The sequence below is a fragment of the Struthio camelus genome, chromosome 12, assembly GCF_040807025.1.
Source record: "Struthio camelus isolate bStrCam1 chromosome 12, bStrCam1.hap1, whole genome shotgun sequence".
Classification (NCBI taxonomy): Eukaryota; Metazoa; Chordata; class Aves; order Struthioniformes; family Struthionidae; genus Struthio; species Struthio camelus.
In genome coordinates this window covers 2,169,172-2,196,498 of record NC_090953.1, presented here as the reverse complement: position 1 = coordinate 2,196,498, position 27,327 = coordinate 2,169,172, and the positions used below count along the sequence as shown (strand labels likewise).

General features: G+C 50.5%; 1 protein-coding gene across 1 annotated transcript in view; it reads right to left on the bottom strand.

The window, feature by feature from the left end:
* ITGA11 (integrin subunit alpha 11) overlaps positions 1 to 27,327 on the bottom strand; it is a 61,398-nt gene that overhangs the window by 7,413 nt on the left and 26,658 nt on the right. The window contains exons 4-23 of the mRNA XM_068958505.1: positions 26,793 to 26,884; positions 26,013 to 26,127; positions 24,237 to 24,364; positions 23,716 to 23,864; positions 23,021 to 23,165; positions 22,349 to 22,514; positions 21,084 to 21,157; positions 19,043 to 19,187; positions 17,113 to 17,261; positions 16,528 to 16,668; positions 15,508 to 15,711; positions 14,616 to 14,746; positions 13,617 to 13,783; positions 11,670 to 11,812; positions 10,317 to 10,427; positions 9,535 to 9,620; positions 7,155 to 7,362; positions 4,281 to 4,379; positions 2,136 to 2,212; positions 268 to 357 (exon numbers count right to left, since the gene is read on the bottom strand). Coding sequence (XP_068814606.1) covers positions 268 to 357; positions 2,136 to 2,212; positions 4,281 to 4,379; positions 7,155 to 7,362; positions 9,535 to 9,620; positions 10,317 to 10,427; positions 11,670 to 11,812; positions 13,617 to 13,783; positions 14,616 to 14,746; positions 15,508 to 15,711; positions 16,528 to 16,668; positions 17,113 to 17,261; positions 19,043 to 19,187; positions 21,084 to 21,157; positions 22,349 to 22,514; positions 23,021 to 23,165; positions 23,716 to 23,864; positions 24,237 to 24,364; positions 26,013 to 26,127; positions 26,793 to 26,884 — 2,620 coding nt within the window. The remainder of the gene's footprint in view (positions 1 to 267; positions 358 to 2,135; positions 2,213 to 4,280; positions 4,380 to 7,154; positions 7,363 to 9,534; positions 9,621 to 10,316; positions 10,428 to 11,669; positions 11,813 to 13,616; positions 13,784 to 14,615; positions 14,747 to 15,507; positions 15,712 to 16,527; positions 16,669 to 17,112; positions 17,262 to 19,042; positions 19,188 to 21,083; positions 21,158 to 22,348; positions 22,515 to 23,020; positions 23,166 to 23,715; positions 23,865 to 24,236; positions 24,365 to 26,012; positions 26,128 to 26,792; positions 26,885 to 27,327) is intronic.

The window sequence follows — 27,327 nt, the reverse complement described above, 5'->3', positions numbered from 1 at the left end:
TAAACGTTATTAAATGCACAGCACCTCATTGCTTTTTACTGTTGATTTTTCTAAGTGTCTGCTGAGTGTCATGTGCAGCAGGCAAGAAGCAGCAAAGCAGCCATCCCTGCGCGAGGAAGGACCTGCGCTTGCTGCCGCAACAGGCTGCAGCAAATCTAGCTGCTTGGCTTCAGGGCAAAAATGCAACCCTGCAGGCAGGGGCCTGGGGAACCTGCCAGAATCGCCCTCGAGACCCTCTGGGCTCCCCACTGGGGCCTGGGATCGCACCTGGTGAAGAGCAGGTCGGCTTCGTACTTCAGGTGATAATTCAGGAGGGCGGAATTGTCCTCCTTGGTGCTCTCGTTCTCCTCGCTGTCGCTGAAACACAAGCAGAGCACGGGGCGGTTAGGTCCCATGGCTCGCTGCCCAGGGGCAGGCTGGCAGGATAATTTGGGCATGTGGCACCACAGCAGGGTCCTGGCCCTCAGCTCCCAACAGCACCCACCACGGTCAATTTATCAGCCGTCAGAGCTTGCAAAAAATACATGCATAGAACGGCTTTTATTCTTACAGGAAAGTAGGGGAATCCTCTGGAGTGCAACAGCATCAGGCTATTACTCCTGCCTGCCTCGGCACCTTCCCTAGGCGGGACGGGAGCATTTCCTGCTGGCACAGCGCGATTCACGGGCTCTGCAATGCTTAATCCTTTCCCCTTAGCGCCTCCGAGCACAGGGGAAGCCCACCCATAGGGAGAGGCACGGGCTGCAGCGTGCAACCGCGCTGCCGCTTTAGCGTTTTGCCATGCTGGTGGGGGAAATGGGTGGCTGGCTCACCTTGGACTCGGGCTCTCGCATTTTGGGCCACGGGATATGGGGCATACGGGGTCATCTGAGGAGGGTTCCCCCAATGGGGTGGTGGAAAAGATGCTAAGTGTGTGTGTGTATACACATGCACGTGCATGCACATGTGCAGGGGCTGGATGCTATGTCAGCCTTTTGTGAACACTTTCCCTCAAGCCCAGCAGGACTGCTAAAATGAGCTGCGCCTGGGTGAAAGAGGAACACGGGTGACCGCATGGGTTGGGACCTCAGGCCTGCTCGCTCCAGAGGCCCAGGCTGCCAAGCCATGTAAATCTGGTCATAAATGCATCAAGCTCTACCTTAAACCCCATTAAAGTTTTCTGTCCTGCGCTGCTCCTTGGGGGGCTATTGGACAACGTCACCTGCCTCCTCTTCTTCCTTTGCAGCCCAGTGGGGCCAGCATCCCTGTGCTTTCTGGTGCATAGGAGCCATAGGGAACACATGGGGGAAGCTTGAACAAATGAGTTTCAGCAAAAGTATAAAAAGGAGCAATTTTGCTCAGTAACTTTTATTAGCCCAAGGCTCTAAACGTAGATCATTTGGAGAAAGGTTTCTGGTACCCTCGCTGGAGCATAGAGCGGTCTCAAAACAGTCCTGCACGTGCACCAGCCCCAGCACAGGAAATTCTTGGCTGCCCTCCGGTACAGTGATTGATGAAAATGAAGAAAACCCTAATAAGATTTCACTTGGCTGTCAGAACAATTTACCTGTGCTTGGAAAGTGAGTGAGGAGAATTTTGCAAAGGTGTTATGAGACATTTTTTCCTGGGAACGTTTGCGGTTGTGAGAGGGGCTAAATAAAAAGCTGCGGTTAGAGACCCTTTCTGCTCAGCTGCAGAACGTGGCAGCTACAGCACAACCCTGCTATACATACAGAAAGAATATGAATATATACATAAACAAAAATATCCTGACTTCCAAATTCATTGCTGCATGCTCTGTAATAACCCATGGTAATCTAGTTTCCATGCAGTTATTCCCTGAGGGGTAGCGCTGGAGCAAAGCCGCCAGCACCACTTAGGCGTGCTAGCAGCTATTGAAGATGGAAACCCCGGCTCCTGTCAACAACGAACAGAGCAGCAGCAAGTCTGTCCTCTCCAAACTCACTCCAGGGAAATGGCTCAGGCTGCAATTGCAGAGCGGGGGCAAGCGGTGAAACCCAGCAGCTACTGAGCTGCAGGGAGGGGGGGGGGGCGGGGGCAGGAGGCAGGATCGGTGCAGACAGCACCACATCCGGGCAGCAAATATAGCAAGCAGACCCGTGAAAAGGGAGCAGAGAGAAAATGCAGTCATTAACCTGTTGGCAGTCAAATAGATCTCCATGCTTTGAAGAAAAATTGACTTGCTGAATTCAAAATCCAGGCGAAAAGCTACCTGCAGAGATTGAGAACAGAGTGGAGAAGACATTAGAAAAAAAAAGAGCACGCCATCCAGGTGTGGAGCGGAGCCACAGCAGCGAGCACATCCTCTGGCCAGCCCTTCTGCTGCCCCTGCCGTTCTGCGTGCCAGGCAGCTCTACAAAACGCGACGGCAGAAGCCACAGGCTTTAGGCAGTCTTATCTTTGCAGCGAGAGAAGAGGCCGCACCCAAGGTTTGCGGGATTTTTTCTCTGCCTGTATGCTGTATTTTTAGTTCTTAGGCCGGAGAACAAAGAAGCCCCCCTTTAAAAAGGCGAAATCTCCAGGAGTTTCGTGGCAAGAGGCCATTAACTCCCATCCGCGGCACAGGGTCCGCTGGCAGGGGAAGGAATGCCAGAGAGAGATTCCAACAACAATAAAATGTGATAAATGTCACATCTGCAAGAGCTGTGGCAATGACCTCAAACTGTCTGGGACTGCACAGCTGATTATAATATTAAAGCTCCTGCTGCTCTCCGGCCAAATTTCCATTTCCAGCTTGTCTTTGTTTTGGCAGGACCTGGACTACCTGATGCCACGCAGATGCATTCTCAGCCCCTGTAGGTCATGGGGAATCAGGCTGCTCCATTTTCGTCTATGGCCACAAGCATCCAAGACTATTTTATTGGGAGCTTTAAACTCTAGAGAGGTGCCTGAAGCACATCTGTCATTTTCAAGCTTCTGACAAGCAAAGGCTTCAGACTAATATATTGGTTTGTGTCTAGGAAAGATTTTATCATGACCTGCTTGTTTATATTCCACTTATATCACCCCACTTTCCTGCGAGCATGTAGGACAGGCAGACAGTATTTAGTAAGGGATGTGGTCAGGTGTTTGCATTGACCAAGTCAAGTCAAGCACTGTACAAAGTAAAGGTGGAAATCTGGATCTTGAAGATCACAAAGTTGCATCTGCCATCACTCTACAGATTGCCAAACCTGGCTCTAGGGTCAAACTCAGGTCTTGCGAAACCCTCCACCTGAGGCACGCGCCCACAAAAGCAAACTTTTCGGTAACAGGCCAGACAGGGGAGCCAGAGTCTGCTGCAACCCTGCGACAGACTCTGCAGTTTTGCACTTGAGCGCCGTGTGCATGGTGAAGCGGGCAGCGCTGCAGGGAGCCCGGCGGTGCTGGCTGCTAGCTCCAGCACCAGCTCGAGGAGCTGATAATCTGCAAATCTCTCACGCTTTGGGGCAAGCTCTTCTGCGTAAGGATTATCCTGTGTTGCCTGTAAAAGGGAGGCTCAGATTTGCGGAGCCTTTCATGTGGCAAACCTATTATGCCTAAGAGCGGTCTTAGCTACAAGGTCCGGGTCTGGGTGCATGTGACATTAGTTTGCTTTCCATCACATACATTAATGCTGCATGTAATGTTTGCAAAAGTATTCATTGGTATGGAACTAAAACGGTTTTATAGCATTTAAAAAAGTGATACTAACTGAACCTGGCTTTATGCCAAGTGCTGTGAAATGCTTTAAGACAGACTGTGGTCTGGAAGATGCTACCACCCTGGGGGCCTTGGGCAGACTTATAGGAGGGTCTGGATAGACCCCGGGTGTTCAGAGCAAGAAAAATAGGAGCGTGCTCTACCTACCAGCAAAAGGTGACTCATGTTGCAGGGAAGGGAAGTCTAGTGATAAATGACCAGAGGTGGCTCAAAGCCAACATTAAACTGCTCCAAAGGATTACAGTTAAATTCTTTGACTCAGAGGAGCTGGTTTTGATTTTGTGGCCTGAAGATCTCCTAGAATTCAAGGCAGCTTTTAGGCAACATCTTGGCCATCCAAGGCCCCCCAATATGTCTTTCAAACACCAGCAACACTGAGAAAAAGGGAAGAAGTCAAGTATGTTTACAAATCCTGTTCAAGCCCCCTGTCTGCCCTTCTGCAGTCCGGGCCCGAGGGGGTGATGGGTGCAGGGAGCAGAGCACAAGGAGAGCACGGACCCTGCTTTGCCTCGGCACGGGGCTCCCTTCCCCAGGCGTGGCAGAACGCCCTTTCCCCATGCACATGCCACCATTGGAAAAGTGGAAGGGAACAGCTTTACCTTGGCCTTAGCTCGGAAAAACGGGTAGCTCACGTTGCACACTTTCTTGTTGGGATGCTTATCTTCAGGCATGCATTCAATGTTGATGTCTGTGTCATCCTAAAACGGGATGCAACATGTCCATGAGACCGGGAACAACACCCCCTGCTTTGCATTGGTACCAGTCCCGCAGCCAGGCTTTCTATGGACACCAGCAAACACACCTTTCGGGGCTTGGCATATGGCCTGGAAAAGGTTTCAGCTTGGGGGTGGGAGGGTAAAAACCATGTTTGCTGCAAGCTACAAAATCTTCCCCATGCAGCTTAACTTCTAGGGCCATTCGCACCGAGGGGCATTTCTAACAAGCAACTTCAAGCGTTCCAATTTAAATCCTGTTTAGAAATTTAACTGCAACAATGAATGAAAAAGACTCAATAAAACTGATGATTCTTGGCACAGTAATTGTAGTGAAGAACATTTTTCTATGATCAGGAGTCACGAGGAAGTATCAAGAAATAACTTGAAATATTATTCTGTGCAGTCATCAGCTAAGGAGTAATATTTAATTTACTAGTCTCAACAGTTATGTTCCTGCTGCTTGAACGGGTTCCAGCTCATCAGCTGAGCTGGGGAAGCTCTTAGCCTGCTGCAAAGCACAAAGCTTGGGCCTGCAGGGAGACTAGGAACTACTTGGGGTCTCTTTTTGGCTCTGTGTTGGAGCAGCTCCCACAAGGGCCTTGGGTGCCCCCCACAAGGGCCTTGGCACCCACGGGTGCCGCTGGCTGCTGCCACCAGACACATCCTGGAGAGCAACTGGAATGACGCGGCCCCGGCCGCAGCGGGGATGAACGCTCTGCCTCGACAGCGGTCAGCAGCAGCACGCAGCTCTCCCACTCCTTATCCTTCGAGATCATTTGCTTTCTAGGGCCACGACTGCTTTACATTCGGGTCTCTGTACAGCCTCCAACACGTCCCCTCTGGTAGCAATTTGCTTATTTATAAGCAGTAGTAGCCAGGAACACATTAGCAGAGTGACGTTCTTATAACTAGCTAAAAATATTTTCTGTAAACGCTGCTGCGTTGTGCTGTTACCTAGCATAATATTTTTTCTTGGTTAATTTGGAGTAATCTATCAGCAAATGCCCAGTGGCCCCCTACATTTTTCTTATTTTGTGGGCAACGTGTCCCACAATTTTCAGTTGGCAAAGCATTTAGAATAACAAATGCAGGATATGCGATCTGCGGGCCGGTTATGAAGTCATTAGTGGATGAAGGGAGGCTCAGCAAGATCAGCATATTTACCAACAGCAGGATGTGGAGTTCTCCAGCCCAGGAGCACCTCTGGGCACATGATACCACCAGCCCTGGAAACTCATCCCCTCCTAGCTAAAACAGGGCACCAGAGCTCAGCCCTGGTGCTGGTGGTGGCTTCTCAAAGCAGGAGCCACCCACCTCCCAGCTCTAATTGCTTGGGGGCATCGGGGAGGCAGGAGACTAGGGGTGCTGAGCTGTTTGGGAGCCAGCCATAAAGGCACAGGGCAGCCTCTTGAGGAGGCAAAACCTCTCTAACAAGGGGGAAGAGTTGCACTGAAACGAGCAATGGCAGGAGCGAAATATTTATCAAGGTTTGGGAAATAGCAGCTCTTCTGGTGAGCGCGGTATCTGCCGCCAGCAGTGAGCAACGTGCTATGGAGCGAGCTGGAGTAAAAGGGAAATAATGGTGCAAGCAAAGAGCGTCTTCACCTGGAGGACACCCGTGTTTGCAGGAAAGGAAAGCACAGGACTGATAAATAGCTGCTCCCACAGGGTCAGGGGAAGCCAGAAGAGAGACCTGAAATGGGGCTGCCCTGTGTGTAAAACTGATTCACTGGAAAATTTCTGGCCACATCTAGGCTGGACGCATCTCTGGAAGCCCAGGGGGTAGGGAAGCCAGCCCCAGGAAACGCTGGGCCCATGAGGGTATCCCTGCGATGCCCTGCGGCAGGGGAGGCTGGAAGGGGTCGGGGTGGCCAGGGCACGGAGGGAGGGCGCCCGGGACGCTGGGTAGAGCTCACCCGTCGGCCAGCGAGGGGGGCACCGTGGAGAAGCGGCAGGGACTGGCTCGGTGCTAAGCTACGGTCATGTTCCCATTATCAGCCCATATTTTCAAGAGTTATAACTCGGCTGCAAGAATTCATCCCTGACAGAAACTTGGCTATGTGCAACGATATTTTCTTACTCCTGTAGCTTAAAAATACGAGTGAGAGATACTCTCAAATGCCGATGAAACTAAGAAAAATAAAACGGGAAATAATTTAATCTGCATTTGATCTTATTTCAGGCTTTTAAAATTAAAATATTTTTGTCTCTGCACGCTAAAGACCTCATAAATGCTTAGAAACTAACCCCACAAATACACCTAATTTATGAGGTATAAGGAAATTACTGGGCTCTGGTTTAGGACTCTCATCTGGCCATCTCTCTCATCTGGCCAGGATTAGAAGCTTCTGTGGAAAGCACTGGATCTCCCTCAGCAAACTCGTGCTAAATAATATGAAAGTTCCTTCCTGCTCCCCAGCAGTGAGTGACTAGCTCTTCCTCCCTGCAGCATGAGGATTTATCGCCCATATTTTTCACAGTCTTTGTGGGAGCAGTACATGCTTTGCTTCTTCACCCAGGCAAAACTGCCCTCACTTTGCAAGCTCGGTTGCGCTCTTCTCTCCAAGGTGCCCGCTTGCACCGCGGATGCGGCAATTTGCCCTCACGAGGCTGCCTGACGCCACCTCGAGCCCCTTCAGGGCCAGCTGAGCCCCTTCCCTAGGCAATCCCTCGCCAGCCTTGATGACCCACCGTAGCCCCCACCTCACTGCAACTTTTCTCCTCCTGTAATCGCAGTCTCTTGAAACTCATCTTTACCTTCTGAATCAAGCTAGCAAACTGGAGGTTTCTCGAGAAAGAGATGTTTAGGACTGTGCTGTAGGCATTTTCACCCCTGTTCTCCAGCGTCGCCTCAACGGCCACCCTCCTCCTGGTGCTCTCGATGATGAAGATGGATGTGTCGAAGGACAGCGTGTAGGCTGAGCAGTCTGATGGCGACTTTCTCAGAGCTCTTCTGCAAAACTCCCTAGAGCAGGAGGAGAGAGGTACAGGTAAGTGCTGCTTGTAGAACTTCCCACAGACCTGTCTGCGCCTAAGGGAGACTTCATACAAGCTGTGACCCTAAGGCTTGGCGGGATTTTTAATCTTGCTGTAGCCAAGCTGGCTGCTAGCAAATAACGCTCTACAGCCCTGTTCATACGCTCTCTGGGACCTCGGCAGAGCCTCCTCATTTCATAAATCCCCTACAGCTTGTAGTACGGTTGCCGTAAATTCAACAGCTCATCTTATCACCAAGATAAGGAGAAAAAGAAATATACATTTGTTGCTGTGAATGATAGTGCAATTAGCTCTCTGCCCATGTGTCTGTCATAGGCCATGCTACTATGGACAGAAGAATCACGTGTTCTTCACTCAGGCTGCAGAAGAACGTTATTTTGCCTGTGACTTTTGGGTAATGCTGCCCAGCTGCCTTCTAACCAGTTATCTCTTAATACAGTTGATATTTAAGAAAAAGTAGATTCGATACCATTAGTAGAGTAAAGATAACATTTAGTTTCAGTCTGGCCGCAATCTCTGTCCAGTTCAGTTTACCAAAAGCTACACTTGGGGCCAGTGCAGACTCTGCTATAGCAGCAGACAAAGTATGGTTTTGCAGACTTGATGGATGTTTGTGCCTTGATTTTCTATATGAAAAAGAAAAGGAAAGGAAAACGTGAAGGGGTGCACATCAGGGCTATCTTCTACCTCTAATGGTGAAGCAGCCAGGACACCATTTCAAAGAACTAGGTGTATTCTGACAAGTAACTTCAAAAGTGATTTTCTCAGCAAAATAACCTCTATATTGGTTTCTCTTGTAGGGTGTGATCCAATACCCACTAATGTCATCAGGAAAGCTTCACGAGCTTTGGGAGGAACTGGATTAGAGGCCTGGCACACCAGTAGACCACAGCAGCTGCCCACCATTTATTCACAGGACTCTAGCCACTAAGATATGTGAATAACCCACTACCTACAGCTCCTGTCAAAGCCCCAGGCCCCAAATGCATGTGGGGCCCCAGCACAAAAGGATGAACCACACAGTTCAGGCCACGCCTCAGGATCAAGAGCTTTACAAAAGACGTGGAGCAGTAAGTGTAGTGTTATGGAAAACAAGCAAGCTTCAGGTAGCAGTGCTGGCCGTGGATGCAGAGCCCGCTGCTGTCAGCGGGAGTCAGAGCTTCAGGCTCCGATGTTCCTCCTAGATAACCTTTACTGGAAAGCACTTTAAGCAATCAGACGTAGCGTACAATTACTTCTGCTGCATGAGTCAAGGCTATAATTGCCAAGTGGGTAATGCCAGTGTTGTATTTATTGCCCCTGTTATTTGCTGATTTGTCTCCCTGGGACTCATCACCATGGCATCCAATATTATTTGTTTTGTGGATTCCCTGAGAAACCACCCATCTGTGCCAAGTATGGAGCAGGCAGGGGACTCAGCAGAGGGGATGGCAAGTTGTTTGGATCTTTGCTTGGATCAGAGAGAGTAAAGCAAAAAACAAAAACCCCAAAACCACCCCCAAAAACCCACACTCCACCCCACACAAAAACCCACCCCACACAAACCAACCAAAAAACCTGACACGCAGAAGGCTCTGAATATGTAAGACTAACTCCCTATTGAGCTGTGATGCCATTTTGTACCCTGCCACTTTTCTTTGGAGTCCAGAAAGATCTGGTGTGTGACCCAGCCTCTCTGCGCTAATGCTGAGGAGCAGAGACATTCGACTTGTCCGTGCTTGGCATATGGCGACCCTCAGGGACAGGGCAAAACGTGTGCTGGAAGCCCAAACTAACAAGGACAAAACTGAAGACACCTCTGCAGAGAGTAAAGCATCCCAGCTAGGGGGAACAAAAGCTCATGATATTCCAGTAAGCCTTTAAGAAACAAATGCAAGTTCTTCACAGAAGATAAAGGAGATTTTTTTGATTCACTTGCCCAAGCTTTGCTCTTTCTTATGATGGATTTCATCACCAGCTCACATACGCGTACTTGCTGGGCATGGAGGAGATGCAATTAACGCCAGTGCAAAAGCAAAGGTGAGAAGAGACACCAGAATATAGGAACAAACCCTCCGTGGCCCCAGTGTGGTTGGGTTTCAGAGACATCCAGTTTGTTGCACTGGTTAGGAGGACGCTCTGCCCCAGGTGACCGACTCACATGGCACTTGGAACGTCACTTCTAGCTTCAAGGACCAGGTCAGGGACACAGTGCTCATCCTCATTGCATCCGTTCCAGAAAGGCACCTGAGGGGAACGACAAGAATAGCTCAGCGACGCTTTGCGATCCAGGTTACATTCCAAAAAGAACTGGCGTATGAAGTGATCCTCAGACTGCAGAGGATACCAAGAAGTCCCACAGCTTCCAAACTTAAGTCCATGTGACTTATACAATAAACAGCACACACATAATACATTACTATCATGGGAGAGTGTGGGAATTACGGCCCCAAGACAAAGATGCAAATGTTACATTCAGAAAGAAACGTGCTGATCAAGTTTACCATCAAATTGCCTTTTTAATTTCAACTACAGACACCAATATCCTCTACAGTCACTGAAACTATCCAGCTTCCACAGCTACTGGCAACATTAATCATGCTTGAAATGCATGCACCCTTCATTCACTAAGCTCTCATTTTTAACTTCTGCTTAAAGTCAGCTCTCAGGGAAGGCCAGGGGTCACCTCCTGTTCCAGAGGAGCATTATGTACGCAGCGGTCAGCAAGCACGCTTGTTTAGTGTGATGGGAAGAGGCTGTGCGTTCAGCTGAAATTCCCAAGGGAGGGATGGAGTTACGCAGTTCCCAGTGCCTCTTGGCAAGCCTACCTTGGCTGTGAGATCCCCAGGCACCTCTTCTCTGGCTAGGTCAGTACAAACTATTGCTGTGACCCATTTTGCACCATCCTATGCCCGCTGCTGTCCTCCAAGTATTGCTACGTACCGAGACCTTGAGTGAAGTTGGCCAGCCATCATCCAGCATGGGACCATCTTCAGGGCTCACCAGGTCATAGTCTATTGAAAATGTCACCGGCTTCACATAGTCAGCTGTGTCCTACAGCAGACAAAAAGAGGTCGTTAAAAAAGGTAGGACTCCAACTCTTGAAGGGCAGCTGGGTCAGAGAGCAAAGTAAGGTAGAATCACAGGCGTGCCTGACTGCGTTATGAAATAAAAGCTTTGTGGTTTGGAATACTTGGTACGTAATCATCTTATCTCTCCAGCTAATCCTTACATAGCGACAGAGGCAACACAGACTCAGTGGTGCTGTACAACGCCCAGCTGTGTGCGTGTGCGTCTCTGACGGCACAAGAAATGCTTCGTCCTGGAGACTCTGGCTATGAAAAGGCGGATACTCCCAGGAGTATGCGACTCCAGGCCATGTTGCTAGGGTAGACAGAGCTGTCCTGACAGTCCTTACGTGAGACTTTTTGGGCCAGTAACAAAGGTGCACCTTTCCCGTAGCTGTGTAAGCTCTTTTCATTCATCAACCTGGTTGTATGAAGCGCATCTAGCTGCTTTGAAGCAAGATGCTTCTTGGGCTAAATCACAAACTCAAACTTCAAAAATCAAATTTCCCAGAAGTTCAGGGCAGTTCAGGCTGGAGATTGAGGCTGAGCGAGTCTGGCAGCGCAGCCCTCTCTGGCCTCCGAAGAATTCTCATCATTCATTGGGAATGCTTGATTTTGGCCAGGTCTGTGCATCAACTGTTCCTTGCTAGCGAGGCAGAGGGATTCACTGGCTACCGACGCTGGGGGAAAGGGACTGTGATGGTAGGAGGAGTGCAGAGAACGAGAGCACCTGGGGATTGACACAAAAGCATTTGGTTTTAGATCAATATGAGTTTTCACAGGATTTGGAGTGGGATGGACAGCCTGATCCAGGAGTCATGAGTGCACACAGTCCCCGCGGGCACTGCTGGCACGGCTAAGGCTTAAAGAAAAAAGTAAAATGCAAGCTAGGATTGTGATGAAGTCACATCGCCGAGACTGACCAGCTGCAGCACTCCAGCAACTTCCTTGGACAGGATCTGTCCCTAACCACATCAAACCCGGTGATAATAAATCTGGGCTTGGAGACTGAGCTCAGCCTCATTTCTAGCCATGTGAGGCCTTTGAGGCACTTCTCCTTGGCCCCCATGTCTGTGTCCTGGTATGTCCCTGTTTTGTAGTTTCTCCTTGCAAAGAGTGGCCTCACTTGGGCAGATTCAAGACCCAGTGCAGACGGTGGGCTTCTCCCTCCGGCTACAAGAGGAAGGGCAGAAGAGAAGGTGCCAGCCCTGTCCTCATTTATACTTACCAATACATGGAAGTTCAGCTTGTCACAGTGTTCTTGTCCAGCGAGCAACGTGAGCATCTTGTGAGTGTGCCGGTCTGCGTTCTCATCCAGATGAGCCCGCGGCGTGTACCTCCGCTCATCGATGGTGGCGTTGTACCTCATTGCTGGAAGGAGAGCAGCTCAGGTCAGAGGTTTCTCCGCGCAGTGACACTTATTCTATAACAAGATCAGGCCAACAATGTGCTTTTTCCCACTTGAATTCCTATTCCCCTGCTAGGGAGGTGAGTTAATTTGTTACCTTTGGAAGTGGCACAAGATGGAGCACACTAAGGAAAAAAAACAGTCTGTAGTTGTTGTTTTGCCATTCTAAGACGACTGCTAAGTCCAAAGCCCCTTAAAACAAATAAGGATGGTTTGAAAGCCTACGCCGTATTGCTCATGTCCATCTGCATAGCTGGCCCCATACACAGTGGGCATGTTCAAAGCAGAGTGTAAAAAAAAAAGAAAAAAAAAAGTTAAGGAAAAAGCTGGGATTTTTTAAAACGGATTTCTTTTTGTTTCAAGCTTCCACATTCAAGGCTGAGTGAGGGACTTTAAAAATGGGCTGTTTCAAGACACTGAGTAAAAGCTGTACAGGATACATAAATATTTGCTTCATGTATATTCACTTGATGGCCTGCACCAGTTGCGAAGGTGTTGCTGCCCTGGTGCATTGTCGTCTCTTAAATGCTTTACTGGGAAATCGTTTCCTGCAGCACTGTTGAAGACAAACAGAAGATGCACAAACCTAGTGCCAGGCAGGAGGGAATTTGCACCCACTACACCAACGCAATGCAAAACACACAAGAAAGTGAGAAGTCAGCATCAGTCCCCAGCAGGCACCCTCCATGGGCTGGCTGCAGGGAATCACTCAGCTTCTTGCCCTGCAAACTCTGTAATTACAGGAGCTGTACTCGATAGCACAAGTTAAAAATCCTTGCTCTAGGGAACAGGAAGTTTTCCTTTGGCTTTGGTTGGGACCCAATTTCATCTGTCATGGAAGGCCCTTTAACAGCATTTGCTGTTGCCTATTGGTGTGGGTTTCAGGAGGGCATGCAGCTTTCATTTCCTCTTGCTCCAGCTGAGTCACGGGCATCCTCTGGGTAGACTCAGGGTCATAGCAATATGCAATGTTTTAAAACCAGAGCTAGCCAATAAATTCATAGAGATTCTCTGAGATATTAGTGAAACTTGTATGCATATGGTCCACAGATGTCTTTCTGAGACAAAGCTCACGAGCTCTGTGTTTCTGTGGGAGCTGGAGTCATTTCCATGCAGAGACTGTAGAAGAAGTGAGACATACTTTTGTGACACCCCTTCTGAAGGAGGGTGTCTCAGAAGAGCGTTCAACGTGCCCCAGCGTTACGCTGAGTGTAAAGGATCCAGCTATGGGGCCCTGCTGCTGGTCCCGCTGACCTGCAAGGTGGCAGGCGACAGCTTTGGCACGTGTACTTGTGACCAGTGTGGCGTCTTAGAGAGAGATGCGCTTGCACATCTTCTATCTCCTGCTTACTGCTCAGACTGGTAAAGCTGTGTGATTATTAGAGAAACTTTTATGCTCATACAGACATGAAACATCATCTTGCAAGTCCCTCAGATCTGTGAGAGGGCTTGGTTCCAGAGGACAGGTGAGAGAGGAAATTAAACACTAATAAGGTTATACCCTTGGGATGCTCCTTAGCATTGCTTAATAACAGAGGTGGAATCCCTTGGTACATGACTTACGAGCCCCGGGGTAACGGGCAAAAATAGTGGGCCTTGGGTAGAAAAAGGATGTGCCAGATAGCACAAGAACAATCCTCCAAATATACCAAGCCCTTAGCTCATTTTCCTCAGCAAAAGCAGGGCTTGCACTACTCCTTCTCGTGGCTGGAGAGCTAAAGCATAAATGAAATAGGTTTTCCTCATGTGAGCAGCAGTGCCACTTACCCACACTGGCCGTCTGGAAGTGGGCAGAGAGGAAGACAGCTGTGAAGCAGATGAAGGCTGACATGCAGGTGGCGTCCTTTCCGTTCCGCTTGCAGTCCTTGGTGAAGATGTTGATTTTGGATGGCTCGAAGCGGATGCTGGCATTGACTTGGACTACGCTGCGGGACCTGTGGGGCAAAGAAGGGATAAAGAGACATGTTGTGAGGCTGACCACAGCTCGCTGTGGCCAGCGGAGCAGGGTCAGGCCTTTGCAAGCCTTGGGGCCAGAGGAGCTTGCTGCCTCACTCGGCAGAGCCCCAGCCACCCCTGTTTCCCGCCTGCGTAGGATGCCTCCACGTGGCGGCAACAGCCTCCAGGAGGCTCTCGTGTCTCTAGAATCATCCTTTTAACACGTTTCCTCGGCATCAAAAGGTGCTGAGGATGACCAAAGGCCACCATGGCATGCTCCTCTAGCCTTAGCTTGGCTGCATAGTAGTTGCAGAACAAGATCACTATGCCATGCACACATTTGCCTCCTGCTTATGCCAGTGAATGAACTTGACGCTGAGCAGGACTTGGTGCTTTGCGCGTACGTAGCACTTATCAAGCCAGACGCCAGGGTAGGTTTGTGTAGCACATCTCTGCTGGAGGCTGTGGGGCACAGTTAGAATCCATCCTAACAGCTTCATGGGACTTTCCAAACATAAACCAGTATTTGAAAATATTAAGTTGTCTTATTTAATAAGAACAGAGAGAATCTGGGCAAGTCACAGTAAATAAATTAGCTGGTTCGAAATTCCTGGGGAACTATTGATGAAACTTGATGCAGAATAACTCTGACATCTTCTAGTCCTCAATCGCACTGTAAGACAGCATCTGAAATCCCATGGCCCCACTGGACAGGGGATTGTTATTGTGGAAAGACTGGTCCGATTTTAAGAGTGAAACTGCTCTTAAAAAATGTCAACATATGGCAATGAACTTGGAGTAGGGGACAGTGCCAAATGAGAAATAGCTAACCATAACAGCACGGCATTCCCAAGAGAGCCAACTGCTAAGTCTATGAGTCCATCTTCATTCAGATCCAGCTGTCCGTGGATACTGCATCCAAAATACATCAGGCCTGGTCCGAGGTCCACAGCGGCTATCCTCTGAAAAGCAAAAGGGAAAAATCCAGCCTCGTTTCCGGTAGGAGCATCGCTGTCTGCCTGCAAAGGGAGCCTCTGTGTCCACACCCCCATTAGTGAGCCGAGGAAGGCGTTTGCGCGTGAATGCGGGCGTGCATTTTGGGAGGCGAAGGAGTGTGTGTGGGAACAGGGATGCCAGGCTCGTATTGCTTGTTCGAATTTGAGGGCTCAAAACCTCCCAAGGCAGGAGGGTGTCCCACAGCCCAGCACCCAGGACCTGAGGCAGGGAGGTGGCTTGGCGGGCCCCGTTTCTCTGCAGGTCCATCACTCTTGCGACATGCTCGTTTGCGGTCACGTCCACTGAGGTTGGCCAATTCAAGTCTCCACCATGCTACTAAATTACTAAAAATGCCACTTTAAGTGATTGCACCAGTTTGAATTTTCCAGGAAATCAGAACGGTTTCTCCTCGGAGGCGCCATCCAGACATTTCCACTGAAATTTCTTTGCATGTTTCCTATTTCTCATGAACATTTCTAATAGCTCATTTAAAGCAATCCAGTGCACTAAGTGCTAAGCATTCCCCCTAATTTCAAGCTTATTTTCCATATCTTACATTTGTTTTGCCTTGGACCTATCACAAGAAAAACATATCTAGTAACAGTAAGCAACACTTAAACGCTGGATGTGAATTCCTGGCCTGTGGAAATTTGCAGCCAAACATCCTTTGACTTGGCTGGCGCCCATAATTCGGAAAGAGGAGAAGCGAAGCACCAGGGAATTGTACCTGCTTGTATTTCTTCAGGATGGTCTCTTCAAAGCCGTGGAAGATGTATACGGCTCCTTGGTGGTCATCTTCCAAAGGAGCCCCGACGACGACGTCGTTGTAAGAGTCCTGGTTGAGATCAGGGACCGCGGCGATGCAGGAGCCAAACCGGGAGTTCTGGTAGCTCTGCAAGTCGTCGAGGGCCCCGCTGAAAACAAAGCGGTTCTGCGAAACCAGCCAAAGAGAAAAAGAAGAAGAAAAAAAAAAAAAGCATCAGCAGCAAGCCTGGAAAGACGAGAAAACCCCAAAAGGCAAACAGACAGACACATCCCTTAAGAGTCCTGCAAAATAAATAAAGCCCAACTCCTCCCGCCCACAGAGCCTTTCATCCAGCGAGCCAGAAACCGTGCAAAACAGAAGGGGCATCTCGGTGCCAGGCAGACGCCCAGCGTTCCCGGCTGGAAACGCGCCCGTCGCGCACGAAGCCGCGTCCAGGAGGCAAAACCGGCCGGCGGCGGCACCGTTTGGCCCGTCGAGACGTTAACCCCGCGCTAAGGGCGGGCGGGACGAGGAAGCTGCTGCCGTTGTCAGCCGCTCTCTGTCGCCCGTGCCCAAACCCCGGCTCTCAGGGGTTGTAAAATAAAACACAGAGACGGGGCGCTGCCTTGCCAGCCCACGAGGCCTCGCAGCCCCCACCCCCAGCCCCAAACATGGCTCAGAAACGGCGTTTTGACCTCGACACGAGGATTTGAGGGAAAGCCGGCGTCTCCACCAGGCCGCGAGGCGCCGGCCCATGGAGGCCCCTTCCTGGGCGACAAGGTGGCCACACTCTGGCCCCTTCCCGGGGTCCCCTCCGGCAGCGAGCACCCCCCCCCGCCCAAAAAAACAAGGAGGACAGGCAAATCCTCAAGCTGGGCAGCCGCCACAGAAGCTAGGAAGCTGCCAAGCCGCGTGTTTCCTTCAGACGGGGCCGGGCCGGGGCTGCCGGGAGCCCCCCGCCACTGCACACGCGTGTCCCCCCACGGCGGGGCGGGCACCCACCTCTCTCAGGGCGTAGACGTAGACCTTGCCCCTCTCCCTGCCCTCGCTGAAGTACATGGGGGCCCCCACCAGCAGCGCGTCCGTCACGCCGTCGCCGTTCACGTCCACCGAGCTGATCTCGCTCCCGTAGTAGGAGCCGATCTGGAAGAGGGGGAGAAACGGTGGGAAGGTGAAGCAGCGCCTCGCCACCCGCTTCGGAGCGACGGGGAGGACGGCTGGCGAGCTCGGGGCAGCTGTCCGGGCAGAGGCGTTTGAGAGCACCATCCGGACACATCTCCACGAGCACCACCACCACCCTCCTCCATTAACACTCAGAGGCGGACGGCCGCGTGCGCTCCTCCAAGGCCCTGCAGCCGCTCACCGAGGGAGAGGGCTGCCAGGGCCGGACACGGGAGCAGAGACCTCCAGTAAGGTCGCAGTGATTGCGGGAATTAGTGTCTTCTTCTGAATAAGAACGCACACCTATAAAATCTGAACTGGATACACTTCTTTTGAGGTCAGTAGATATCGGGCCACGTCCACCAGGTGGAAAAGCCAGCCTGGGAGAGGAAAACAGTGGAGAAGCCGTGGTGGACGGCTCTTTACCTGCTCTCCTTTCAGTGACTGGTGGATGGTCAGGTTCCGGTTGTTGTGCATGGTGAAAATGATGACTTTCCCCGTGTGGTTGAACCTGGGCGCTCCGGCGACGTAGACCCGCTCGCGCTCGGCGGATATCACGGAGGAGACGGTGTAACCTGCGGGCGAGCAGGGGGTGAGCGCGCGGTGCAGCCGACCGGGCAGCGAGGCCGGCGCTGCCCCTTCCCGTCGGCCTTCGCCCAGCGCCCGGGCCGGGAGCCGAGCCTCGAGGAGGACACGGGCTCGCCGGTCCCCGCCGGCTGCCTGCCTCCTCCGCCGCGGCGCTGCTTCCCCCACGGTCTGCTTTCCATTAAATTCCAGCCGCTAACGCAACTCTGGCCGCTTCCCAGATCGGCAAGCTATATATATTTCTTCAAAGATAAAGTCATGCAAGCCAGCCCGGCTACTACAACCTCGTGCTTGGAGTTGCCTTGCTCCGGTCCTCAGCGGCGGCGCTGGCTGCGAGGGCTTTGGCATGGCCTGATGCAGCTAGCAAAACCCTGCTGCCCTCGGGGGCAACTCCAACAAGTTGCCCGATAATCGCTTGACTTCGCGGCTCGTATGAAGTCAAAGGAGCCGCAGCGCGGAAGACGTGCCTACCGCCTCGCTCCCTGAAAGAGCCCGGCAAAAGCCACGTCGTCCAAAACGACGTCGCAGGCACGGCAGGTTTTGCTGATGTTCGATGTTAAAATCCACGGTCCAGTAAAACCGTGAAGCCGAGGAGAACATTGCTCGCAAGTCCTCACGCAAACAGCCCTGCATAAGCTCAAGACCCCGAGGGAGCCGTTTTTCCTGTCCCCAAGAGGCGTTTTCTGCGCAGGGATCACCAACACCCTGGCAGTCTCTGGGGACTGTATTAGCTTAAATCAGAATATAAGGCCCCAAAATCCTGTTGCTCAACCCTGCAGCTAACTCCAGGCTCTTGCAAACTCACAGTCAGTTTGAAAAGCTACTTAAATTATCGGAGGCTCAAAGTAGGGCCACCTCCAAAGCTGCAGCAGGCTGCTCAGGGCTGTATCAGTCGGATTTTGAGTATCTCAGGACTGTAGAGGTTAACAGATCCCTTTCCCTGGACATTGACCTCCTTAAGCAGGGCATGGGACTCAAACACCCTGGTCCTGGAGCTGGGACAACTGGGCTGCTTTGCAGCAGGACACACAGGGCTTTTCATAGTACTTGCACTGCTTTTCTTTTTTGAGCCAATGGCAAAGATGAGGTCAAAACTCCCACGTATTGTCACGAACATTTTTTGCACAACTGTAGCGGTTCCCCGCTCCAGGCACTGACACTCAAACCGAGGTGATGCTCTGCTGTTGTCCCCAGAGTTTAGCTCTACTATTTCTTGGAGGAAAACCACGTGTCCTGGGGCTCCTGATGTTCCCGACATGCTGATGAGCTGCCCGCGGCCCCCGCGCAGGGGACAGCTGTGGCGGCCTGGCACGCACGGCTCAGGAGAGAGGCTTCGCTGTGCAAACCGGGCTGCTGTTACTGCTCTGGGGCTTCAAGAGCTGCACATGGAACGGATTAACACAGCAGGTATTTCCTCCCTAGGCATGAAATTTCATCAGCGTTTTTCAAACCGTTCCAGTAAGTACTGTAGATGACCCGGACTGGCCAGAGCTCACGTCTGAATTACTTCTGCATTTAAACGCTTTTGTGTTGTACGTTGCGGTAGACTTTGGACTCTTCCCAGGTGAGGTGCTCACTCAGGCTTTATCAGCGAGCGAGCGGTAGCACAGGTCTCGCACAGACAGGAGCTCACAGACAGCTGGGCACTTTACAGCGTGTGCTGGGAGCACTGGCAAATATTAGTCAGTGGTGAAATATTGTGTGTTTCCTATTATTAAGTGTAAAATTACGAATTCTGCCCTGGAAACAGAGCCTATTTTGGCTCCCTTACCTAAATAAGCGCCATGATTTTTCAGCTCTTCTGGGAACTCCTGGAGATACGACTCCCGGAGAGGAATGACCTTCCCGCTGCTGGTTTCCTTGAGGACTGCTCCGTTCCAGTCGTAGGCACCCACCGCCCCCAGCAAGATCCCATCCTAGGGGGAAACGAGCGTTCAGCATCGGGGCGTTTGGCTATTCAAAAAGTTGGAAGTCTGAACAGCAAACGTCTTTGAACCTAGGCAAACTGCACAGACGGCGAGCAGCACCTTCCAGCTCTCGTGCAACAAGAGGACCAGCGTTACCCCAGGCTCGGCACTGCACAGGCCACCCCAGGCTGCCCCTGCCCTCCAGCCACGGCCCCTGCCCCGACGCCCCTCTCGAATGAGACCCCAACGGATCACAGCATCAGCGGCACCACCAGCGCTGTGCTCCCACCAGCCTGACCACAGCTCAGGGGCTGCTTAATTGCAAATGTACCAAAATCCGAAGTCTGAGCTAGCACTAAAATGAAATTAAAGAGGGACATTGAGTACAAGGTCAATTGCTCTTTGTTTTGCACCAAATCAAGCTTGCAGATTTTGGAAAGCAACATTACTGGGCTCATTAACAGAGGGCAGAGATGCAGGCGTGTGCCTCACTTAGACTTTTAAAGCCCCTTCAGGTTCCCATACCAGGGAGGGCTCTCAGCAGTGGGTTGACACCCCAGCTTCAACTCTTAATTAGGCAGGTTATTGCTTTTCACTAAAACCACCCGTGCCTGGCGAGGGATTTGCAGCGGGATCCCACAGTGCGGCTCCTGCTCGCGTCCGGAGACACCAGGAGCCCCTGAGGCTTTGGGGAGCGCTGGCAGCGAGCCCTGTTGCGCTGCCTCGGCCACCCACGAGGCTTCGAGCAGAGGTTTCGGAGGCCCTCGCTGTTTCCGCGTTGCGGGCAGCGTTGGGTTGATTTTGAAGCGCTGCTGTGAACGCAGGCTGAGGATGGCTGCGGGGTTGGGGCCAGGCCTTGAAACACAGCAAGGTGCTCTTGGGAGATTAGCTAGTCTTTCCAGATGGCCGGGATTTGGACAGATCCTGTTGCCTTTTTCACGTTCAGGTGGCTTCCGGGCTGGTTTCTTGGCCTCTTTCCACTTATAGTGTTTCTTGCCAAACGGAGACGATTCTCCCCTTCGCTGCCCAAACGGGCAGAGCCGATTTGTGCCAGAGAGCCGAGATGGACGAGGGGAGCCTGATGGGCTGTTCTTGTGTGAGAACATGTACTGGTCTCCTTAAAAGCCCGATTCCTAGACAACACGCATACTAGACGCTACAGAGCGCCGAAGAGCAAAACAGCAGAGCGGTCCCCCCCAGAAATCACACTTGCCATTTACAGAAACAGGGAGGAACCTCACAAGTGGGGGGGGAAAAACCCCAATTTCAGCAGCATCTGCAGCTGGTCCTCCCACCCTGCACTAAGCCTGCAGCCCCTGGCAGCCAGTGGCGCACACTGTCTAGGTTTAACTGTTCCACCTCCTCCGTGCTCTGCATTCATTTTGATATTTCAAGCCACGTAACTTTTTTTTTGGCCAGACCTGTTGACCTGTGGAGCCTGGCGGCAGCCTGAAAACAAAGGTCCCTGACTGTCCCCTGCAGCACGGTGAGGGCTGAGAAAGGGCCTCAAATTTTGCTGAATTTGTGCTAGGGGTGAACTTAGCCTCCAGGCAAGACTTGCGTTTGCTTCAGTAGTGCGCAGTGCAGTCTTGAAACAAATGTGGAAACTATTGAATAGTACTGGTTCCCTTAAAGGATGAGAGAGAAAATACAGAGCAAAACTCAGGGTACTTCCTCTAAGCTCAAGGATCTGTTTTCTCTAGGAAAAAGAGGCTCTTTCTTAGAGATGCACAAAAGGCCCAGATTAAACATTGAAGCACAAATTAAACACATCTTAAAATTGTCACAGACTTGTATTTACAGCCTGACCTCACGCGCTAAAACCCATCCCACCCATTTTCCACAGGTCAACTACCCACAATAAACACACGAGCAGGAACTGAACAAACACATTTGCTCTCTTACTTCCACAATATGCGATGAAAATCCAGTCTGGGACATTTCCAGTCCAAAGGAGATTTCATTCTTGTTGCTGGTTCCTAAAATAAAAAGGAATTTGTACTTACTGGAAAGCTTTCTCGGAGAAGCCAGGCTGTTTGGTGGATCCGGGCAAGACAAATAGCCACCTCTGCCCAGCCTGGAGCACAAATGACCTCAGCTGGTACAAATGTGCCCGTTTCCCTCTAAATCACTGCAATTACACCGGCTTGCACTGCTAACGAGCCACTGGCTAAATACTGTGAGCTCTGCCTTTCCTCCCTGCTGCCTGCAGAACCTGCAGAAATGGGGGTTTGGAGGATTTTGCTTCATCTTTATAGCTGCATGAAGTTTCTCAGGTGGTGCTTTCTACCATTGAAAAATATCAAGCTGCTTGGACCAAGATAACTGGCAAAACTGGTGGGGAGTTTGTGAACTGGTCTGAACCAAGTCCTCCAAGCTAAAGCCCTAAAATGTTTCATTTTAAGTGAAAACCTTTCATCTTTTTGTTGCAATTGTTTGTTTCAGTATGCAATTTTCCTATGAAGCTTACATAAATTCAGTTTGAAGAAAAACGCACCGCAAAGAAATAAGTGTTTTATTTGACAAAAGCCAAATCCTGGGGTGGGTGAGGTGAGGTTCATTTTGGCAGGTGGACAGAACACTTTTGCTTAGATTGATATAAAACAAAAATATTTCCCGATCTCTTCTGTCAGCCAATAAACTAAAAAATCCCACATTATTCTCATAATCCCATAATGTCTGACACTCCAGGGTATCCCTGGCAGCCAGCATGTGGTGAATTTTGACTGCTTATAACTTGGCTGGATTTGAATGGAGTTTGATGGGTAAGTAGAAGACAGTAACTGCCTCCCAGACTACCCGCATGCCAAATTTCAAGCGTCTGCTATACATTATAGAGCCATCACAGCTCTCCAGATAAAGGCTGCCAAAATTTTTAGATGACCTTTGGTGGAGATGCGGGCTCCTTCAGCTTGAGGGGTGCAAAAAGCTCAAAATAAGTTTGTGCCTCAGTATAAAATTAGGAAAAGGAAGATACTCCAAGTACTCTGTAACGAAGGGAGGGACCGATGTTAGAGAAACTCCCGGCACGGCCCGTTCAAATTCAGCAGGCACGTTAAAGGCCAGAGTCAGCACATCTGAAGCAATTCTCTGCAGCCTGGCCGGGAGGAACGCAGAGCGGTTAGAAACAATCTGTCCTTGTTAGAGCGCCGGAAAGGAGCCTCGCTCACCTTCCAAGCTAAATATCCTTTCTCCCAGCGCATCCACAATGTCTTTGAGGGCTGCTTCGTCTGTGACATTGAAGAAATGCTTGTCGTCTGGGTCGCTTGCTATAAATTTTATTTCGTTCAAAAAGGCTTCCGGATTGATTCCTCTTCTATTGTAATAACCCAGTACCTAGGTTTGAAAGAAAAAACGTAAGTCTCAGGCGTTTTCACACAATGGATAGAGCTGTTCCAAATCGTCCAAACGAGAGGCCTCCGCTTGCGAGGAGCCATAAAGTCTGCGCTTCCCTTCCCTGCCTGACATCCGATTACAGGAGCAAATCGGGGAGCAAGAAGTTACCGTAATTCATGCGAGCAGCCCCGGCCTTGCCTGTGGTGGGGTATTTTTCATTCAGGGATCACTTCTGATTTGTACATATGAATTATGTCTTGGTGGCACTGTCAGCGAGGGCCCAATTTCCAGATGGGGAGACTGAGGCACACGGTCATGGCTGCCTTTAGGAAAAGACCCCATAGTCAAGGCTGGTAATTCCCATAAACAGTTGCTCCCAAGGAGCCTGAAGCCACTCTGTCGAGCGCTCAGGGACTAAAAGACAGATGCAGGGCTCAATCGTGGTGCCCGCTGCTGAGGTGCCCGCTCTGGCAGCTGGTGGCTCGTGACAGGCCCCCTCTACTTACAGCCACCGCATAGCGGGTGACGTTGTCCTTCTCGCTGTCCTCGATCACCTTCTCCAGGTCTGGGCTGTCGTGCGACTCTCCATCTGTGATTACAATCATTACTCTCTTTGCCCCTTTCCGGCCACCTTTCTGAAACGCTTCCGAGCTGCAAGTGAAGAGATGCCCCAGGCTGCTCAGAGCCGCCAGGTGGGCTGCGGTCCCTCAACGGCCCGTGCCCACGGCCCCCGCGGTCCCTCATGGCCCATGCCTGCAGCCCCCGTGCTGCCCACAGCCCCTGGGCCGCCTGCCAGGAAGATGCCTGGGGTCACAGAGCCCTTTGGGGAGCCTGGTGGACTTCATAGGGGACCTCTCCTGTGGTGGACCTGGCTTCTTTCAGGAGGAACTCTTAATTCAACACAAAGCCCCAAATCTGCACCAAGAACACCAGTCAGGTCCAGGCCTGGGGGTGCAGTAAAAATTTGCATGAAATGGGCACTTATCCCAGAAAAATAAGGAGAGGGAGCTGTGGTTCAGGGCTTTATTAAGCTCCCAGTTGTCTAACACGGCTGTGAAGAAGAGCTGAGCCTCTACGCTGGGGCAGATGCAAGATTGCATTTGAGGGGGCTGACATCTCAGAAAAGAGGGGAAGAGAGAAGGGAACAAAATCAAATGACGATTGTGAACTTGTTACCAGAATGAAGGTGAGAGATTTTTACCGAGCAAACTCTATCCCGTAGGCTGTCCGGGTTTCGGTGCCACCTCTTTGCTCTATGTGACTGGCAGCTGCTACCACATCTTTTACAGACCTGTAGTCGTTTAAATGAAACTCATGGACGACGTCTTCTCCGTACTGAACAACTCCAACCTAGGGATTAAAGGAGCATCACAAACAGATAACCCCATAACTGCCAATGCATAGAGGAAGGGGAGCTCTTCATGGCTGTAATGGCATTACTTCTATGTTTCCACACGATTTAATCCTCCCTTGGCCCAGCCAGGGTGTGGGTTGCTCCTCTCTCCGTAGCTCGTGTAAGGACATTAATGTAAGCATTATTTCCATGGGCTTGGCTTTAAAATACATACATTGAAAGTTTATTTTGAAAAAGCATGGTGCCAAACTACAACAAATTGGCAGAAAGGGGATTTTGAAAAAGGCTAAGGGAAGCTGCATGACATGGGAAAAAGTATACAGAAATGCAGAAGTACATAGAAATGCACAAGCTGTGCACGGGCTTACTTGAATCTGGCCGGGGCCAATATAAAATTTTTTCAAGATGTTTATCAGGAAGTGCTGAACTTCAACCCAAGGATATATGCTGTTTGACCCATCCAGAACTATGATTATGTCCATGTATGTCTGGCATCCTGTGAAAAATACACAATGTGTTACTGAAAGACCTTGGCAACACTTGTAATGAGGAAATTTATGGCTTTATTCCTTGAAGTCAGGTACTTGCTCTGAAAAATCTCATTTCTATCATTTACAAAGACCTTCAGGTCGTACTCACTTCAGCAAGACAGAGGGAATCCGCATGCATCATCTCTGCCAACAAAAGGGTGGAAAACTTTCTGAGAATAACACCCAGTGATATCTTCTCTGATTCAAATGTGATATCCAGTCTAATACAGCAAGAAGCCTCCTTTCCTCCTGCGGAGCAGTGCTTTACTTGTGTGTTAATCCTCTGATTGCTGCAGAAAAGCCTCGCTGCTCCGGCTCAGCAACACGCAAGCAGGTGCCCGACTCCAGCACTACCTCTGCCGGGAGCCAGGGAGGGCAGCACCCCTGCAAGCATGGCACGTGCCAAGGAGCTCGCCTGGGGAGGTAGAGACCTATTTCTCCTCTGTGCTGATGCAAGGCTCACCACCCCGTCTGCACTCGCTGTGTAACATAAGCCAGGTATTTCCTCAGACAAGTTCCCATTAAAGCCTCAGTAACATCTAAGCCAAAAACCCCAGCAAGAATCCCAGGACCCAGTTCAAAAGTAAGAGCCCTGAAGGATTTATGAAGTCAACTGGTTTTCAGAGGAGAACACTGTTCGAAGTCGTCTCTCTATCTTGCTTATATTTTCCTAGTGGTACTTAGAGAAGCTGCAGAAACCCAGAAGATGTTGAGTTTTCCAATCACAGACGTTACTGGATTACCAGGCTCATTTACAGCAGCCATTTAGTGGCTGGCTTGTCCAAAGCTGCAGTCACACACTGGGTAGTCAATCAACGTGGTCGTTAGCTAGGTAAGACGAGAGGGTTCAAACAAGACTTTGAACTCTCTCTCAAGTCCCTGACCCAGACCGAAGCGCTAACCTGCTATATTAAAATCTGTAAAAACTAATCACCCATGGGAAGATTTCTCCTCCGCGTCCTGCAGCCTCCCTTGATAAGAGGGTGGTCAGGCTGGCGGGTGGCGAGGCTCTGCCGTGTCTGTGCTAGGGGAGCCCAGAGACACAAAAAGCATGGTCGGCCGTGGGCACCCGTGCACCCCGCACCAATCCGGGCAGTGGGGGGTCCTGCAGAGACCCCAGCCCATCCAAGGGACCAGCCTTTCTGATTTCTTAGCACCTACAGGAAAACCAGGAGGCTTATTTGAAACCTCAGAATAAAATCAGGTCCTAGTTTTATGCACCCAAGTATACAAATTTAGGCCAAGATGTTTAGCTTTCAGTCAATGAGCTCTTTGTATTGTGTGGCCAGGGTTTGAATTCTTTCCCTATTTTGCCTTTCTAACTGTGCTGATAAAATATTCTGGCTACTTTTATTTCTGTTTTTGGAAGAATAAGGTATTTTTTTGTCTTCCTCAAGTGTCAATCAAAGGAAAAATGTTTACCAGATGTCCACGTACGAAACCCCCTTTGAATCACTTTCCTGCAATAATTTCCTCTGCTATCTTCCCTCCTTTTACATGCTGACATTACTTTGTTTTCCTCAATGGTACTGGAGCGATTAAAGAACAAAAATTCTCTTTAACTTCAAAAGCCGGGTTTGCATTAGAGGCTACAGAACAGATTGTTTCTCATACTCTGGAGAGCAGGAGCCACAGTCTTGGAGAATCTGAAGTTGGAGTTCACCCTGGAGCACATTCCTGTGGTGTAGTAAGAGCTCCCACACTCGTGGGACCAGAGAGGGCTGCAGGCCTATAAAAATGAGGAAAAAAATAAAGCATCAGTGACGGTTTTAAAACTGCCACTTATTAAGCCATTGCTTTAGAGGTGCTAAAGAGCAGCAAACAGGGTTCGGCACTTCCCATCCGCTTGGGACCTGCTGGCCCGAATGGTGGGACGTTATCCCAGCCAGGGCAGCGAGTGGGAGCTGGTGGAGAGACCTGCCAAGTGCAGCGGAGACCAGCTCCAGGCTCTCCTTTGGCACCTTCCTCCCCCTGGAGATAAGGGAGCACGACCCGTCGGTGCCGCAGCGAGCGGGCAGACACCCAGCGCGGGTGCAGGCTGCACGTGTGCCGAAGCAGCCCTGCAACAACAAGTGCAGCCACCAAGGTCAGCAAAGCCCGGGTTTGGAGCATCACTCAACGGGAAAGGGTGTTTTAACACTGTCAACACAGCAGGCGGCTGAAGGACCACCCCACTGCTCAGGAGCCTGAGAGCTAGATCCTAAAACAGCAAATAGGTGATACAAAGCTGCTGAAAAACATGTATATGCATGCACATATGTATGTACAAATATATGCATATATTTATGCCTGCATATTTGTATAACTTTATGCATTTATACTTATGTATATTACAGAAAAGCCTCGACTCCCTGCATAGGAAGGGAAAGCTACTGAAAACGTCCCGTTCCTTACCAGGAAGCTGTTGTCCTTGGGGTTGGTGGCCAGGCTCAGACCAAGACGCATGTTATCCTTCCGCTCGGAGACGTTGGAAAGCGTCACTCTTCCTTCAGAGAGAACAGGGCAGTTAGCGGCGCCGGGGCCGGCTGCAGGACTCACATGAATATGAAAATCCACATTTCCGTTTTGCTCTCCTGTATCTCTGGAGCAAGAACGGATCCAGCTGAAAGCCCAACGAGAGATAGCTCTGCCCTGTTTACATTGCGGCACTTGTGTTTGTGCTCCGTTTGAAGCAGTTGTCAAGATAAGACTTTTTTTCCTAAATCCCATAACCAACAAAGAGAAACATGTCTTCTAGGGAATGAAATAGTGAGTCAGAAACTGTGTTTCTTTTGCAGTAAATCTTTAGAAATGACACAATGAGCAGCTCTAGCATCTCATCTTTTATTGTTGGACCAACACACATTTAGCGGCTGATTTATATTTGTGCATTTCTTCCATTCCTCGTGTCACAGTCTCAGAACTGGGAACGGCCCACAGGACAGGACAG